Source organism: Panulirus ornatus, chromosome 27 (genome assembly GCF_036320965.1).
Source record: "Panulirus ornatus isolate Po-2019 chromosome 27, ASM3632096v1, whole genome shotgun sequence".
Lineage (NCBI taxonomy): Eukaryota > Metazoa > Arthropoda > Malacostraca > Decapoda > Palinuridae > Panulirus > Panulirus ornatus.
The window spans coordinates 20,945,292-20,965,435 of NC_092250.1; the positions used below are offsets into that span (position 1 = coordinate 20,945,292).

Here is a 20,144-nt window from a genome sequence, read left to right on the forward strand (position 1 = left end):
GGAAGCTAGTGAACATTTCCTCCACTAACACAGGATTGATGGAAGCTAGTGAACATTTCCTCCACTAACACAGGATTGATGGAAGCTAGTGAACATTTCCCTCACTAACACAGGATTGATGGAAGCTAGTGAACATTTCCCTCACTAACACAGGATTGATGGAAGCTAGTGAACATTTCCCTCATCAACACAGGATTGATGGAAGCTAGTGAACATTTCCCTCACTAACACAGGATTGATGGAAGCTAGTGAACATTTCCTCCACTAACACAGGATTGATGGAAGCTAGTGAACATTTCCTCCACTAACACAGGATTGATGGAAGCTAGTGAACATTTCCCTCACTAACACAAGATTGATGGAAGCTAGTGAACATTTCCCTCACTAACACAGGATTGATGGAAGCTAGTGAACATTTCCCTCACTAACACAGGATTGATGGAAGCTAGTGAACATTTCCCTCACTAACACAGGATTGATGGAAGCTAGTGAACATTTCCCTCACTAACACAGGATTGATGGAAGCTAGTGAACATTTCCTCCATCAACACAGAATATAGAAACAGTGAAGACAACTCTAAACATGTAAAGTTCATGAGTGTCTTACATTCTAACAATAATCAGACAGATATTGAACATCCCGCGCATCTTCTTCAAATCTAGCCTATCCTGTACGATGCTACGGATACAGGTCACTGACCAGATATACAGGTCCTATTATCAGTGACCTGAGATACAGGTCCTATTATCAGTGATCAAATGTACAGGTCCTATAACTAGTGACCAGATATACAGGTCCTATAATTAGTGACCAGATATACAGGTCCTATAATTAGTGACCAGATATACAGGTCCTATAATTAGTGACCAGATATACAGGTCCTATAATTAGTGACCAGATATACAGGTCCTATAATTAGTGACCAGATATACAGGTCCTATAATTAGTGACCAGTATTCGAGAATAAGAAAGTGTTACTCCTCACGTGACATACTCACCTGTACTGGAGCACAAGGTCGACATGTTTCCCAGCGTCGTATTGTTATTATTATTTTCTTTCCACTGGTCCTGCTGCTGCTGCTGCTGCTGCTGGTGGGAGGTGAAGGTATAGCTGGTCATATCGGCGGGCTGTGTTCACGATCCCCCAGGGGATTTTGGCGGGCACGGTAGTTTTGGCCGCTCTCACCAGGGGGCAGGGGCGCACGCATGAAGGATCCTGGAGAGAGATTTTCCGAGCCACCAATCCACACTCGCAATGGCGGTTTAAATCACTGGCTAGGCGTTTATTATTGTGCTTCACCTCCCCCAGGCAGCCATTAGAGGGAGGAGATATTTTCTGTTGCAGTATGGGCGGAGGGAGAGACTGGTCGTAATATTATCGAACACAATGATGGCTTCAGCTCACTCTTGTGAACAAGCCAGACAATGTTGCTTCTCCGTCAGTGGCAGGTGAGGCGCCTCAGTCAAGCCAAGAAGCTGTGCACCAACAAACAGCCAAGACAAATATGGACGATTGCTAGACAGTGACTTTTACAGTAGAGCCACGCTTACCAGCACGCCGATGAATACCAAATCACCTTAAGCGATTCTTTCCCTGTAAGGGCGAGTTTGTCATTGAACAAAGGGATGTAAGACCCTTCGCGGGAGAACAATAGAAAATCTGGGCGGGCTTACTGACTCCCGTACGCGTATGACGAGTCAACCTGAATAGACTGAACGCTGATTGGTCCAAGTAAATCTGGTAGGCGGAGTCACTGGTAGAGCTATCTTACAGTTGCATGATAATATTATTTTCTTTCTCTTAGATATAACTCATTTCATCTTGTTGCTCAAGTTATCAATAAGGCGATGAATACCAAAAATATTTTCAAATAAATAAAACGCATGTTAATCATCTACGTCCTTTTGTGGGCATGAGGGAAGGTAATAGTGGAAGTAAAGTTATCATACATTTGGCGGAGGCGGTTACTTAGAGGCCAGAAAGTGTTAAGCGATAATGGCATGTAACGTTGCCACAATCACCCGTTCCAGCTCAAAACTGCCCCCACGATCAGATATATCTCCCATTATCCCTCTGTTTCCATCATCCTTCCTTATATTTTACAGTCATCGCATGCTGAAAATAACTTTCGCAAAGCCAGGAATAAAGGTCAAGCGGTTCACCCCACAAACTTGGAGAAGAGTGAGCGAGGCGCGAGCGAGCAAGAAGACTGGCTAGCGTACCTACAAGAGCCGCCTGGGTCGGGCGCCCCCCAGGCACGCCACTTGAACTAATATCCCCTCACAATGGACTTCCGGTGTCTGTTTGGGCGTGTGTGTTTTTAGGTTCTGTTTTACGAGTGGAGCGGCGCCGAGTAAGACAATGGCGCGGCGTATTAACCTGTTTCTTCAGGGCGGGCAGCCGGAAATGAGCGAGGATGGAGGGAATGGCGAGAGGTGCGCCCTAACCGGTGGATATGGACGGTACAAAGGAGGGAGGGAGGGAAACACAGGGTGAGGCAAGGGAGGAGACGAACGCTCAAGAAACTAGTGAGAAGTAGACAGGGAGAGTGAGGGTGCGCTACGAGAAGAGAAGAATGAATGTAAGTACAGAAGGTATGGCCGGAGTAGAGAGGGAGAGGGGAGAGTGAGGGAGTAGAGAGGGAGAGGGGAGAGTGAGGGAGAAGACTCGTTATCCCAGAGGGAAAATATACCATAAGCAATGAGAAGCGAACGACCTCAACTCCCAACGCCCAGACAAGTGGAGGATGTCAACAAGAAAATCTAATGTAACCCAACACAGTACAACCAACGTACGTACGTGCGGACGTACGTACGTGCGGACGTACGTGCGGACGTACGGACGATACAACAACTTTATATGTAAATAAAAAGTTCTGTGTTGAGACAACGTGAGACATTAACACGATGACCATCCAAGTGGCAGACATCACTTGTACATCTTGTGGCTCCCTCCCTCCCTCCCTCCCTCCCTCCCTCCCTCCCTTCCTCCCTCCCTCCTGCCCTCACCACTACGTCATCAACTGACCTCAACACTACGTCATCAACTACCTGTGTCAGTGCCAACAAAGCATCAACTCCCCACCTCAGCGTTGCAGGAGGTGCTTACCTCAGCACCACGTCAACGCACCTGGCCCGCCCCTCCCTGCCCTACTTCCTCAGCAAGACTGAGGTCATACCGTCCTTCCTCAGTCATTGGACGAGCAGGATTTCCCAGTTAGCCAACCACTTGTCACGTTATGTGATCTCCACCATACAGACCACTGACTGACTGACTGACGATAATTTACAACGTCCGCTGACAAACGCTGACACTGAGATCTCCCAGTGACGAGCGGCTACCAATGGTCTGACTTTGCTGACACTCGGCTCACAATGGCATGACGTCCACTAACTACCTCCTGACACTCGGCTCACAATGGTCTGACGTCCAACCTCCTGACACTGGTGAAACACGGGCAGTGGCTGACATCATAGTCAGCAACGATAACATCATCCACCACTACACTCAACCTGACGCAGGTGACCAGGGGGGGAGGGTGGGAGATGGGGTCACACGGGGTCAAAAGTCAACTCGAGACACTAGAATGGTAATTTCTTCAGAAAGTTTTGTTCGTATCTATAATAATAATAAGAGATGTAAGGTGATAAACCCACAGCTGACACTCACTCCTCTTACTCATCAAAACTTCTGACACCCACACTCACTCCTCTTACTCATCAAAACTTCTGACACCCACACTCACTCCTCTTACTCATCAAAACCTCTGACACCCACACTCACTCCTCTTACTCATCAAAACCTCTGACACCCACACTCACTCCTCTTACTTCGGGGTCACAAGACAGCAAGGTCATCTACCTCTATCATGTCTCTGGGAATCATCATAATAAACATTATCATACTCATCATGATCCCATTATCATCATCATACTCATCATGATCCCATTATCATCATACTCATCATGATCCCATTATCATCATCATACTCATCATGATTCCATTATCATCATCATACTCATCATGATCCCATTATCATCATCATACTCATCATGATCCCATTATCATCATCATACTCATCATGATCCCATTATCATCATCATACTCATCATGATCCCATTATCATCATCATACTCATCATGATCCCATTATCATCATCATACTCATCATGATCCCATTATCATCATCATACTCATTATGATCCCATAATCATCATCATACTCATCATGATCCCATTATCATCATCATACTCATTATGATCCCATTATCATCATCATACTCATCATGATCCCATTATCATCATCATACTCATCATGATCCCATTATCATCATCATACTCATCATGATCCCATTATCATCATCATACTCATCATGATCCCATTATCATCATCATACTCATTATGATCCCATTATCATCATCATACTCATCATGATCCCATTATCATTATCATACTCATCATGATCCCATTATCATTATCATACTCATCATGATCCCATTATCATTATCATACTCATCATGATCCCATTATCATTATCATACTCATCATGATCCCATTATCATTATCATACTCATCATGATCCCATTATCATTATCATACTCATCATGATCCCATTATCATTATCATACTCATCATGATCCCATTATCATCATAATCTTCACCATTACCCCTTTACCACTGTAAGGTTCATCATCACCTAATTCATCACACCCATTATCATTACGAGTCTTTTCATGACCTCATCATCATCATAAGACTTGTAAAGTTCATCACAACACCATTACCATTATAATGCTCATAACCATTATATGACATGTTTACCCAATTATCATTAAAATGCTCAGCATTACCATTATAAATCTCTTCATTACCCCCTAACCATTATAAGGATCATCATCACCATTATAAAGTTCTTCATAACCCTTCACTATCATAAGACCCATTATCATCACCCCATTACCTCTATTATAATGACCATTTACATTATTACCCTGTCACCATTATAAGGCCAGTCATTACCAGTACATGGCGCATCATGACCCATTACGTACCAAAATGGTAAGCTTTATCATTAAGCCATTGTCATTAACAGTATACATATATCCTCTATAGGAGAACCATGATGCTTGGCTCAGTTTCTTATTCTATATTGAACATAATGATGAGTGATGGTGTAGAGGTTGTAGTGAACATAATGATGAGTGATGGTGTAGAGGTTGTAGTGAACATGATGATGAGTGATGGTGTAGAGGTTGTAGTGAACATAATGATGAGTGATGGTGTAGAGGTTGTAGTGAACATAATGATGAGTGATGGTGTAGAGGTTGTAGTGAACATAATGATGAGTGATGGTGTAGAGGTTGTAGTGAACATAATGATGAGTGATGGTGTAGAGGTTGTAGTGAACATGATGATGAGTGATGGTGTAGAGGTTGTAGTGAACATAATGATGAGTGATGGTGTAGAGGTTGTAGTGAACATAATGATGAGTGATGGTGTAGAGGTTGTAGTGAAGATAATTATCTGACGATGTTTACCTCCTTAGTGAACATGATGATGAGTGACTGAATCCTGCTATACAAACAATACTACAGTCGCTCACCAATGTTATTATCATTAGTAATAATGATGATAATAATAATAATAATTAATAATGATAATGATAATGATAACAATACTATCATTATTATTATCATTATTATTATTATTATTATCAATACTACTATTATCATTATCATTATTATTATTATCATTATTATTATTATTATTATTATTGTTATTATTATCTGTAGTAGTAGTAGTAGTAATAGTAGCAGTAGTAGAGTAGTAGTATTGTTATTATTGTTATTATTATCTGTAGTAGTAGTAGTAGTAATAGTAGCAGTTGTAGAGTAGTAGTATTGTTATGATATGTGTTCATGTTGTTCTTGATGTCAGATAACTTACTGGCTGGAACAATAGTGACGAAGGTGAAGGAGACACCTGGAGAAATAGTCACGTGTTGGTGACGTCAGTCCTCAACGTTTGCCTTCTGCTGCTAGTCCACAAAATGTCCAGTCTATAGAGGGAGTCTTCAGAGGGAATTTTTTCCATCTATGGAGGGAATATTTCCAATCATTGGAGGAAATCTTTAAGGGGAATACTTCTAGTCTGCGGAGGGAATCTTTAGAGGAATTATTTCCAGTTTATTAAGGAGGTCTTTACAGAGAATGAAGACTTTCTGTACCAGGGGTACATAGGGAATGGTGAAAACACAGGTATTAGACATAAGAAGGAACAGGCCAAAGATTGTTACATTATTATGTATACAGTACATCAACACCAAACACAGATCCACAGCAGGACTACACCTGGTGATCTCCTGCAAGATCACACTTGCCAATAACGTTGTACTGAAGAAATTTTCATATAGAGACGAAGCTGCACCCGGCTGGGTACCACAAGACCAATGTAGGGTACCAGAGTATCGAGACCAGGCACTACAGCTACCATACAGGGTACCACAACACGTAAGCCAGGGTACCACCGTAATCAGACCAGGACACCAAAGCAGCAAGACCTTGGTACAGCGAGGTTCAGGTCAGAACACCTCAATACCCAGGGGAAAACACCATATCACCCAGGTTAGGGTGGACAGGGCCCAGGCCTGAGTACCACAGCAGCCGAACAGGGTACACGGTACAGCACCGTGGCGGTCAGGGTAAGTCACGATGCAGTCGCCTGGTGGGGCACGAATATCGCAAAATTACATTGTTCATCCGACGCTAATGTTGACCCAGGGAGCTGGGTCTTGCACGCCACGTGTGTGTGTGTGTGTGTGTGTGTGTGTGTGTGTGTGTGTGTGTGTGTGTGCTCCACTACAATCTTGGCATTAAAGGTTTCTACACCAGCTGAGCCCCAACTTTAAACTTTACTTTCATATAACTAATTGGAAGTTCTAAAATATCCTTCAGTCTCCCCATACGTTCCTTCCTCCAGCAGCAGTCGGCACAATAATTACAATGATATTAATGATAATAATGATAATTAATAATGATAATAATGATAATAATAATAATGATAATAATAATAATAATGATACTAATGATAAAAAGTCTCTCATGACAACTTTGCCAACACTTGATATTTGTTGTGTGATGTTCATCTTGGTTAGGATAAATAATGACGTGGTCAATCTGGCCTGAAAACGGGAAGGCTGAACTCAAGTCTGTCTTCCCGTCCCCTTCCCTTCCACCGTTTTTGAGAACATGGTTTCCTGCCACTTCCCGTAGTTCACCTCCCTTACTGCACTTCACTTCCCTTACTGTAGTTAACCTCCTTTACTGTAATTCACCTCCCTTACTGTACTTAACTTCCCTTGCTGTAGTTCACCTCCCTTACTGTGCTTCACTTCCCTTACTGCAGTTCACCTCCCTTTCTGTACTTCACCTCCCTTACTGTAGTTCACCTCCTTTACTGTACTTCACTTCCCTTACTGTAGTTCACTTCTCATACTGTACTTCACTTCCCTTACTGTAATTCACTTCTCTTACTGTGTTCACTTCCCTTACTGTACTTCACTTCCCTTACCTGTAGTTCACTTCCCTTACTGTACTTCACTTCCCTCACTGTAGTTCACCTCCTTTACTGAACTTCACTTCCCTTACTGTAGTTCACCTCCGTTACTGTACTTCACTTCTCTTACTGTAGTTCACTTCTCTTACTGTAGTTCACTTCCTTTACTGTACTTCACTTCCCTTACTGTACTTCACTTCTCTTACTGTAGTTCACTTCCCTTACAGTACTTCACTTCCCTTACTGTAGTTCACCTCCCTTTCTGTAGTTCACCTCCCTTATTGTAGTTAACGTTCCTTACTGTAATTCACTTCAATTACTGTATTTTACTTCCCTTACTGTAGTTCACCTCCCTTACTTTAGGTCACCTCCCTTACTGTAGTTCACTTCCCCTACTGTTGTTCACTTCCCTTACTGCAGTTCACCTCCATTACTGTAGTTCACTTCCCTTACTGCAGTTCACTTCCCTTACTGCAGTTCACTTCCCTTACTGCAGTTCACTTCCCTTACTGCAGTTCACTTCCCTTACTGCAGTTCACCTCCATTACTGCAGTTCACCTCCATTACTGTAGTTCACTTCCCTTACTGCAGTTCACTTCCCTTACTGTAGTTCACTTCCCTTACTGCAGTTCACTTCCCTTACTGCAGTTCACTTCCCTTACTGCAGTTCACTTCCCTTACTGCAGTTCACTTCCCTTACTGTAGTTCACTTCCCTTACTGTAGGTTAAGTGTTTCCTAACCTAGCTTGGTTCTTCTCCAGCAGATCTCTGGCCCTCAGACAGGCTGACCAAACTGGTGCCCCCCCCCCCCTCTCTCTCTCTCTCTCTCTCTCTCTCTCTCTCTTGGCAAGGTACCGTGCACGAGAGAGAGAGAGAGAGAGAGAGAGAGAGAGAGAGAGAGAGAGAGAGAGAGAGAGAGAGAGAGACAGACAGACAGACAGACCTCATACGTAACAACAACAGATACTTCACCACCATTGTCCAGGACTAGCAGCTGGAACTATCGCCTCAACATATCTCCAGGAGCAACACCCACGCCCACACCCTTCTCCACGCCCACACACCCCTCCACGCCTACACTTCCCTCCACGCCCACGAGGAGGCAAGAGGGGCGGAGTGTTGTCTGGTGCAATGGTTGGAGAGAGTAGGCTAGGCACGGCTGGTTGTGTGGTGGAGTGGGCAGGCTAGGCACGGCTGGTTGTGTGGTGGAGTGGGCAGGCTAGGCACGGCTGGTTGTGTGGTGGAGTGGGCAGGCTAGGCACGGCTGGTTGTGTGGTGGAGTGGGCAGGCTAGGCACGGCTGGTTGTGTGGTGGAGTGGGCAGGCTAGGCACGGCTGGTTGTGTGGTGGAGTGGGCAGGCTAGGCACGGCTGGTTGTGTGGTGGAGTGGGCAGGCTAGGCACGGCTGGTTGTGTGGTGGAGTGGGCAGGCTAGGCACGGCTGGTTGTGTGGTGGAGTGGGCAGGCTAGGCACGGCTGGTTGTGTGGTGGAGTGGGCAGGCTAGGCACGGCTGGTTGTGTGGTGGAGTGGGCAGGCTAGGCACGGCTGGTTGTGTGGTGGAGTGGGCAGGCTAGGCACGGCTGGTTGTGTGGTGGAGTGGGCAGGCTAGGCACGGCTGGTTGTGTGGTGAAGTGGGCAGGCTAGGCACGGCTGGTTGTGTGGTGGAGTGGGCAGGCTAGGCACGGCTGGTTGTGTGGTGGAGTGGGCAGGCTAGGCACGGCTGGTTGTGTGGTGGAGTGGGCAGGCTAGGCACGGCTGGTTGTGTGGTGGAGTGGGCAGGCTAGGCACGGCTGGTTGTGCGGTGGAGTGGGCAGGCTAGGCACGGCTGGTTGTGTGGTGGAGTGGGCAGGCTAGGCACGGCTGGTTGTGTGGTGGAGTGGGCAGGCTAGGCACGGCTGGTTGTGTGGTGGAGTGGGCAGGCTAGGCACGGCTGGTTGTGTGGTGGAGTGGGCAGGCTAGGCACGGCTGGTTGTGTGGTGGAGTGGGCAGGCTAGGCACGGCTGGTTGTGTGGTTGTTCCTAGACGGATGAGATGGTCAGTGCGAGGTTGTTGTGTTGTGAGCATTGCTGTAAGTGTTGGGGTGCTTGTTGTGGGTGTTGTTGTGGTTGTTGGTATAGTCATCGTAGGTGTTGTTGTTGTTATGGTTGTTGGTGTCCAGCGTTGTATGGCAGGTCTAGCTGTGTCTGGCAGAGCATGACTGGGCAACTGATTAATCTACATGAGTTTCCAGGAGAGCTGCTGGAAGCCAAGACCTCTGTAAGGGTAAGGAAGCTAGAGGGAGACAGATAGATGGATAGATAGGTAGACAGATAGGACATAGACAGATAGGACGAGTTTTAGGTAGATATACCTTTCGAGGGTTAGGTAGATAGACAGATTGAGGGTTGGATAGAAAAACAGATACATCAAGGAACAGGATACATAGACTGACAGAGACATAGCAAGAAGGAAAGTCGTCATTACATTGATCGCCTCAACGTCTCAGCCACGCGCGCCGCCCACAACAGGCCGCCCACTCTACCACACCAGGACGCCCGAGCCACCCTTTCAAGGCAGCCGGCGCCACCCACAGCAGACACACACATTATGCCACACAGTAGAGCAGGAGATCATACACACTCACACATGATATTTCTGGTGATCGTCTCACACAGGGTTGTGAAACCTGACAAGATCTCACAATACCTTCATCATTGTACATTGCACAAGGCCGTCTCGCTATCATCCCATGATCGTTTCTCACTCACTCCGTTTTCGAAATTCGTCTCACGCGTTTACGTGCGTGAGGCCAGCGCGGCGCAACAGAACGAAATGAAAAAAAAAAAAAAAGGAAAACTAATACTGGACTGACGAGGGATCCCATCCAGAGAGTGTAGCAGCAAGTGAGACAGCCATACCTCACCAGTCCGTTAAAAATATCATGCGTGGGCGCCCATCTGACAATGGCTGTAATTGGTCGATCACGAAGTCGCCTAACCAATCCAGGCAAGCGTTACAAGATGGCGGGTGGGTGGCCAGGGTCGGGGCGGGGGTGGAGGAAAGAGAGAGAGGCGAGGGGTCATTCTTTTAGCGCGACCAACCACAACGGAAACAAAGAAGACCGACCGAGCGCCATCTTAGCGAAACACAACTTCCACTCCGGCAAACCTCTCTCCTCCACTCCGGCAAACCTCTCTCCTCCACTCCGGCAAACCTCTCTCCTCCACTCCGTCAAACCTCTCTCCTCCACTCCGGCAAACCTCTCTCCTCCACTCCGGCAAACCTCTCTCCTCCACTCCGGCAAACCTCTCTCCTCCACTCCGTCAAACCTCTCTCCTCCACTCCGTCAAACCTCTCTCCTCCACTCCGTCAAACCTCTCTCCTCCACTCCGTCAAACCTCTCTCCTCCACTCCGGCAAACCTCTCCCCTCCACTCCGGCAAACCTCTCTCCTCCAGAGATGACACCACACTGAGGCTAGGACAGGGTTTCTTCACCTAACACATAGGCTAGGACAGGGTTTCTTCACCTAACACATGAGGCTAGGACAGGGTTTCTTCACCTAACACATAGGCCAGGACAGGGTTTCTTAACCTAACACATAGGCTAGGACAGGGTTTCTTCACCTAACACATAGGCCAGGACAGGGTTTCTTCACCTAACTCATGAGGCTAGGACAGGGTTTCCTCACCTAACACATGAGGCTAGGACAGGGTTTCCTCACCTAACACATGAGGCTAGGACAGGGTTTCTTCACCTTACACATGAGGCTAGGACAGGGTTTCCTCACCTAACACATGAGGCTAGGACAGGGTTTCTTCACCTAACACATGAGGCTAGGACAGGGTTTCTTCACCTAACACATGAGGCTAGGAGAGGGTTTCCTCACCTAACACATGAGGCGAGGACAGAGTTTCTTCACCTAACACATGAGGCTAGGATAGGGTTTCCTCACCTAACACATGAGGCTAGGACAGGGTTTCTTCACCTAACACATGAGGCTAGGACAGGGTTTCCTCACCTAACACATGAGGCTAGGACAGGGTTTCCTCACCTAACACATGAGGCTAGGAGAGGATTTCCTTACCTAACACATGAGGCTAGGATAAGGTTTCCTCACCTAACACATGAGACTAGGACAGGGTTTCCTCACCTAACACATGAGGCTAGGACAGGGTTTCCTCACCTAACACATGAAGCTAGGACAGGGTTTCCTCACCTAACACATGAGGCTAGGACAGGGTTTCCTCACCTAACACATGAGGCTAGGACAGGGTTTCCTCACCAAACACATGAGGCTAGGACAGTGTTTCCTCACCTAACACATGAGGCTAGGACAAGGTTTCCTCGGGTAACACAACATGAGCCTATGATAAGGCTTCATTACCTAACATGACATGAGGCTATGATACGGTTTACACAGCTAAGCAATACGCGGCTGTGATAGAGGTTTCTCAACTAACACAACATGAGGCTATGATAGGGTTTTCTCAGCTAACACGAATTAATAGTATGTAACAAAACAGGCTATGACAGGGTTTCCTTAGTTAACACAACATTTATTATAAATCTGTAGTTTAAATCATTGAACATGACGGTACGACCTATACGAACGACTGCATAAAGCCATCATACTCATGGGTCGTACCGCGATGCTTTGTCTTGCTCAGGGATCGCACCGTCGTGCTCAAGGGTCGTATCGTCGTGCTCAAGGATCGTACCGTCGTGCTCAAGGATCGTACCGTCGTGATCAAGGATCGTACCGTCGTGCCCAGGATCGTACCGTCGTGCTCAAGGATCGTACCGTCGTGCTCAAGGGTTGTCGAGCAGTGAGTGTTGTGTGCCTGAATTACCTGGCCTTAGCTGCAGGTGAAGGTTCGTTCGGAACGTGTTGCACAAACTCACCTGAAGATGGTGTATCTTTTAGCTACACAGGAGGCATCATAGCCACATTATTCCCAGAGAACTACCATACTCCCCCCAGCACCAGGTAGAGCCACCACCACTCCCCCCAGCACCAGGTAGAGCTACCAACCCTCCCCCAGCACCAGGTAGAACTACCAACACTTCCCAAGCACCAGGTAGAGTTACCAACCCTCCCCCAGCACCAGGTAGAACTACCAACACTCCCCCAGCACCAGGTAGAACTACCAACACTCTCCAAGCACCAGGTAGAGCTACCAACACTCTCCAAGCACCAGGTAGAGCTACCAACACTCCCCCAGCACCAGGTAGAGCTGCCAACACTACCCCAGCACCCCGTTGAGCCACTAACACTCCCCCAGCACCAGGTAGAGCTACCAACGCTCCCCAACACCAGGTAGTGCTACCAACACTACCCCAGCACCAAGTAGAATTACCAACGCTACCCAACACCAGGTAGAGCTACCAACACTACGCCAGCACCAAGTAGAATTGCCAACACTCCCCCAGCACCAGATAGAGCTGCCAACACTCCCCCAGCACCAGGCAGAGCTACCAACACTACCCCAGCACCAGGTAGAGCTACCAACACTTTCCCAGCACCAAATAAGGCTACCAACACTCCCCCAGCACCAGGTAGAGCTACCAACATTCACCCAGCACCAGGCAGAGCTACCAACACTCCCCCAGCACCAGACAGAGCTACCAACACTCCCCCAGCACCAGATAGAGCTACCAACACTTCCCCAGCACCAGGTAGAGCTGCTAATCCTTCCCCAGAACCAGGTAGAGCCACCAACCCTCCCCAGCACCAGGTAGAGCTACCAACCCTCCCCCAGCACCAGGCAGAGCTACCAACCTTCCCCCAGCACCAGGTAGAGCTACCAACACGGCCCCTGCACCACGTAGAGCTACCAACACTCCCCGAGCACCAGTTAGAGCTACCAACACTCCCCCAGCACCAGGTAGAGCTCCCAACACTCCCCCAGCACCAGGTAGAGCTACCAACACTCTCCCAGCACCAGGTAGAGCTACCAACACTCCCCCAGCACCAGGTAGAGCTACCAACACTCTCCCAGCACCAGGCAGAGCTACCAACACTCCCCCAGCACCAGGTACAGCTACCAACACTCCCCCAGCACCAGGCAGAGCTACCAACACTCCCCCAGCACCAGTTAGAGCTGCCAACACTCCCCCAGCATCAGGTAGAGCTACCAACACTCCCCCAGCACCAGGTAGAGCTACCAACACTCCCCCAGCACCAGGTAGAGCTACCAACACTCCCCCAGCACTAGGTAGAGCTACCAACACTCTCCCAGCACCAGGTAGAGCTACCAACCCTCCCCCAGCACCAGGGAGAGTTACCAACACTCCCCCAGCACTAGGTAGAGCTACCAACACTCCCCCAGCACTAGGTACAGCTACCAACACTCTCCCAGCACCATGTAGAACTACCAACCCTCCCCAAGCACCAGGTAGAGCTACCAACACTGTCCCAGCACCAAATAAGGCTACCAACACTCCTCCAGCACCAGGTAGAGCTACCAACACTCCCCCAGCACCAGGTAGAGCTACCAACACTCTCCCAGCACCAGGTAGAGCTACCAACCCTCCCCAAGCACCAGGTAGAGCTACCAACACTGTCCCAGCACCAGGGAGAGTTACCAACACTCCTCCAGCACCAGGTAGAGTCACCAACACTCCCCCAGCACCAGGTAGAGCTACCAACCCTCCCCTAACACCAGGTAGAGCTACCAACCCTCCCCCAGCACCAGTAGAGCCACCAACACTCCCCCAGCACCAGGTAGAGCTACCAACACTCCCCCAGCACCAGGTAGAGCTACCAACACTCCCCCAGCACCAGGTAGAGCTACCAACCCTCCCCCAGCACCAGGTAGAGCTACCAACACTGTCCCAGCACCAGGTAGAGCTACCAACCCTCCCCCAGCACCAGGCAGAGCTACCAACCCTCCCCCAGCACCAGGTAGAGCTACCAACACTGTCCCAGCACCAGGTAGAGCTACCAACACTCCCCCAGCACCAGGTAGAGCTACCAACACTGTCCCAGCACCAGGTAGAGCTACCAACCCTCCCCCAGCACCAGTAGAGCCACCAACACTCCCCCAGCACCAGGTAGAGCTACCAACACTCCCCCAGCACCAGGTAGAGCTACCAACACTGTCCCAGCACCAGGTAGAGCTACCAACCCTCCCCCAGCACCAGGCAGAGCTACCAACCCTCCCCCAGCACCAGGTAGAGCTACCAACACTGTCCCAGCACCAGGTAGAGCTACCAACACGCCCCAAGCACCAGTTAGAGCTCCCAACACTCCCCCAGCACCAGGTAGAGCTACCAACACTCTCCCAGCACCAGGTAGAGCTACCAACACTCCCCCAGCACCAGGTAGAGCTACCAACACTCTCCCAGCACCAGGCAGAGCTACCAACACTCCCCCAGCACCAGGCAGAGCTACCAACACTCCCCCAGCACCAGGCAGAGCTACCAACACTCCCCCAGCACCAGTTAGAGCTGCCAACACTCCCCAGCACCAAGTAGAGCTGCCAACACTCCCCCAGCACCAGGTAGAGCTACCAACCCTTCCCCAGCACCAGGGAGAGCTACCAACACTGTCCCAGCACCAGGTAGAGCTACCAACACTCCCCCAGCACCAGGTAGAGCTACCAACACGCCCCCAGCACCAGGTAGAGCTACCAACACTCCCCCAGCACCAGGTACAGCTACCAACACGCCCCCAGCACCAGTTAGAGCTGCCAACACTCCCCCAGCACCAGGTACAGCTACCAACACGCCCCCAGCACCAGGTAGAGCTACCAACACTCCCCCAGCACCAGGTAGAGCTACCAACACTCCCCAGCACCAGGTAGAGCTACCAACACTCCCCCAGCACCAGGTAGAGCTACCAACACTCCCCAGCACCAGGTACAGCTGCAAACACTCCCCCAGCACCAAGTAGAGCTGCCAATCCTCCCAGCACCAGGTAGAGCTACCAACCCTTCACCAGCACCAGGGACACTCCCCTAGCACTAGGTAGAGCTGCAAACACTCCCCCAGCACCATGTAGAACTACCAACCCTCCCCAAGCACCAGGTAGAGCTACCAACACTGTCCCAGCACCAAATAAGGCTACCAACACGCCCCCAGCACCAGGTAGAGCTACCAACACTCCCCAAGCACCAGGTAGAGCTACCAACACTCCCCAGCACCAGGTAGAGCTACCAACCCTCCCCTAGCTCCAGGTAGAGCTACCAGCCCTCCCCCAGCACCAGGTAGAGCCACCAAACCTCCCCCAGAACCAGGTAGAGCCACCAATCTTCCTCCAGCAACAGGTAGAGCCACCAACCCTCCCCCAGCACCAGGTAGAGTCACCAACCCTCTCCCAGCACCAGGTAGAGCCACCAACACCAGGGAGGTAGTCACCAACACCAGGTAGAGTCACCAACACCAGGGAGGTAGTCACCAACACCAGGGAGGTAGTCACCAACACCAGGTAGAGTCACCAACACCAGGTAGAGTCACCAACACCAGGGAGGTAGTCACCAACACCAGGGAGGTAGTCACCAACACCAGGGAGGTAGTCACCAACACCAGGGAGGTAGTCACCAAGCGAGCCAGGGAGAGGCTTGGTCGAGCAACTTTCATCTGGGTTACAAATGATGTGGTTGGTGATGGAGCTCCGCCCTTCCTGACACAATTGGCATCAGCGGGGGTAAGAACGTCCTACTCCACATCGTACCTACAGCTGTTCTTCCTTTGTTCTATATATATGATGTCGACCCTCGGGCCTCTGCACCAGAGGTCGCGAACCCTCTCTGATGGCGAGAAAAGTGTGAGGAAAGAAACCATTGTTCAGACATTACCAGCCTTGGCTTCCCTCTAGCTCCCAGCCTTGGATTTATCTGGATTCCAGCTTTGACTTCACTCTGGCTCACAACCTTGGCTTTACGCATTACAGCTAGAATAACAACCAGGCTAGAAACTACAAGTAACGAGGGTACCACAGTTGTTATAGTAAACCACAGGTATCTGCTATGTCTTCCTGACACGCATGAAATTCGTCCTGAATATATTTCTTTAAGCACTTTAATCCCACAAATTCCTCTGAATAAATCCATCTCACATACGCCTATCTTAATACATCAGTCTCATATATATCTATTCAAGTAAATCAAACAATAGCGTAGATTTAGCACAGCCATATCTGACTATATCACCGAAAATCGAAGTTTAACATAGCCACTTGCCAATGCAGAGTCAAATTCAACAGAGCAACGCGACTGTAAGGCTACATACTTTATATCATAGCCAGGCAAAGAGTTATGTTACTTTCAACGTCTACCACACCTACGTTAACAACTAGGCTACTAAAATATTTAACACAACCAGGCTAAAAGAAATACCAAATACGTCTAACATAGCCAGATTATAAGCCATGCTACCAACAAGACAATGCACATGCAAGTCAACTGTACAGCTAACCAGCTACATCCAGACCAGCCAACTGTACAGCTAACCAGCTACATCCAGACAAGACAACTGTACAGCTAACCAGCTACATCCAGACCAGCCAACTGTACAGCTAACCAGCTACATCCAGACCAGCCAACTGTACAGCTAACCAGCTACATCCAGACAAGCCAACTGTACAGCTAACCAGCTACATCCAGACCAGCCAACTGTACAGCTAACCAGCTACATCCAGACCAGCCAACTGTACAGCTAACCAGCTACATCCAGACCAGCCAACTGTACAGCTAACCAGCTACATCCAGACCAGCCAACTGTACAGCTAACCAGCTACATCCAGACCAGCCAAAATTAGTGCAGCTGAAGCTAACAGCAATACAAAAAAGGCCATAATCAACATGAACTTAAAACCAATACAATGCAGACATGTTAAACACAGCCACAACGAAAGGGAAGCTACTAAGCTATATTTAGTATAGCCATATTAAACAGTTACATGGTCCATTACTATCTGTATAGCCAGACCCTATATGAGGCTATGATAGGGTTTTCTCAGCTAAAACGAATTAATAGTATGAAATGGTTTCCTCAACTAATACAAAATGGGATCATTATAATGGTTTAATCAACTAACACTACATGAGGGCATGATAAGGGTTCCACAGCTAACACAACATGTGGCTGTGATAGAATTTCCTCAGCTAACATATTATGAGACTATGATAGATTTTCATCAGCTAACATGATATAAGGTTTCCTAGGCTAACACATCTTGAACCTATACTGAGGTTCCTCAGCTAACACAAGACTATAATAAGGTTTCCTCAGCTAACACAACGTGAGGGTACGATAAGGTTTCATTAATTAACACAACATGACGCTGTGATAGGATTTCCTCAGCTAACACAGCATACAGCTACGATAGGGTTTCTTTAGCTAGCAAAACATAAGACTGTAATAGGATGTCCTCAGCTAACACAGCATGATATGAGAGGGTTTCCTCAGCTAGCATGACATGAGGCTATGATAGGCTTATCTCAGCTAACACTATATGAGACTGTCGCTAGCTTTTCCTCAGCCAACTCAGGGTGAGGCCATGATAAGGCTTCCTCAACTAATACAACAAGAGTTTATGATAGGGTTACTTCAGCTAACACAACATGAAGTTATGATAGTGTTTCATAACATAACGTGAGGCTATGATAAAGTTTCCACAACTAACACAACATGCAGCGATGATAGGTTTTCTCAAATACTACAATATGAGTCTATGATCTACGGTTTTCTTAGCCAACACAACATGAGGTAATGATAGGATTTGCTCAGCTTGCACAACATGGCACTAAGATATGGTTTCCTCATGAAACACAACATAAGACTACGACAGAGTTTCCTCAGCTGAAACACATGTGCCTATGATAGGGTTTCCTCAGCTAACATGCAACCATAACCAGACCCCACACAACCATAAACAGACCCACACAACCATAAACGGACCCCACACAACCGTAGCCAGATCTCACATAACCTCAGACAGACCCCACACAACCATAGCCAGACCCCACACAACCACAGCCAGACCCCACACAACCATAAGGGTGAGAGAGGAGGTTGATGTGGTGTGGTGTGGTGTGGTGTGGTGTGGTGTGGTAGGTGGTGGAGGTTGATAGCGTGTGACCGCCTGGGAGTATTGATCTAACGCAGCTCAGACAGCGTGGACCTCATCAGATATTATCTAAAATTGCCCAATTTCATGCGTTTGGGGAACACAGATAAGGATCAGCAACATGACTGGGTACTGCGACGTGGCTCTGTCCCAGCTCTGACCTGGAGCTGACCCAGCTCTGTCCCAGCTCTGACCTGGAGCTGACCCAGCTCTGTCCCAGCTCTGACCTGGTGCTGACCCAGCTCTGTCCTAGCTCTGACCTGGTGCTGACCCAGCTCTGTCCCAGCTCTGACCTGGTGCTGACCCAGCTCTGTCCCAGCTCTGACCTGGTGCTGACCCAGCTCTGTCCCAGCTCTGACCTGGAGCTGACCCAGCTCTGTCCCAGCTCTGACCTGGTGCTGACCTAGCCCATACCTGGGTCTGACGTGGCTCTGCTCTGGCTTTGACCCTCTTCTGGCATGGCTCTGACCCGAACCTTGTCAAGGCTTTGACCCGGCTTTGACCTGGTTCAAACCCGGCTCTGACCTAACACCAAGTGCATTTTGCCTTACTTTGACCCCTACAGAACTGTCACCTTATCACTGCCACTGAGACGATGGTCATACGTGAACATCCAAGACCCAAGTGAGACACAGTGTAGCGAGAAGGTCCAGGAGTGTGACCCGCAGTGCTGGCTGTACTACCGACCGTCACTAAACAAACATCCTCCACATACCATTCACAACTGAAGAACCAGTAACTTAGAACTGAAGAACCAGTAACTTAGAACTGAAGAACCAGTAACTTAGAACTGAAGAACCAGTAACTTAGAACCGAAGAACCAGTAACCTAGAACTGAAGAACCAGTAACTTAGAACCGAAGAACCAGTAACCTAGAACTGAAGAACCAGTAACTTAGAACTGAAGAACCAGTAACTTAGAACCGAAGAACCAGTAACTTAGAACTGAAGAACCAGTAACCTAGAACTGAAGAACCAGTAACTTAGAACTGAAGAACCAGTAACTTAGAACCGAAGAACCAGTAACTTAGAACTGAAGAACCAGTAACTTAGAACCGAAGAACCAGTAACTTAAACCGAAGAACCAGTAAATTAGAACCGAAGAACCAGTAACCTAGAACTGAAGAACCAGTAACTTAGAACTGAAGAACCAGTAACTTAGAACCGAAGAACCAGTAACTTAGAACTGAAGAACCAGTAACTTAGAACCGAAGAACCAGTAACTTAGAACCGAAGAACCAGTAACTTAGAACTGAAGAACCAGTAACTTAGAACCGAAGAACCAGTAACTTAGAACTGAAGAACCAGTAACTTAGAACTGAAGAACCAGTAACTTAGAACTGAAGAACCAGTAACTTAGAACCGATGAACCAGTAACCTAGAACTGAAGAACCAGTAACTTAGAACTGAAGAACCAGTAACTTAGAACCGAAGAACCAGTAACTTAGAACTGAAGAACCAGTAACTTAGAACCGAAGAACCAGTAACTTAGAACTGAAGAACCAGTAACTTAGAACCGAAGAACCAGTAACTTAGAAC

General features: G+C 48.2%; 1 protein-coding gene across 2 annotated transcripts in view; it reads right to left on the reverse strand.

The window, feature by feature from the left end:
• Window positions 1–20,144, reverse strand: part of LOC139757670 (uncharacterized) — an 83,406-nt gene that overhangs the window by 39,683 nt on the left and 23,579 nt on the right. The window contains exon 1 of one of the 2 annotated variants that reach the window (XM_071678433.1): window positions 1,000–2,946. The exons of the other annotated variant lie outside the window; for it this stretch is intronic. Within the exon in view, the coding sequence (XP_071534534.1) occupies window positions 1,000–1,120 (121 nt within the window). The 5' untranslated portion in view covers window positions 1,121–2,946. Of the gene's footprint in view, window positions 1–999; window positions 2,947–20,144 lie in introns of those variants that run through there. 2 annotated transcript variants of the gene reach the window in all.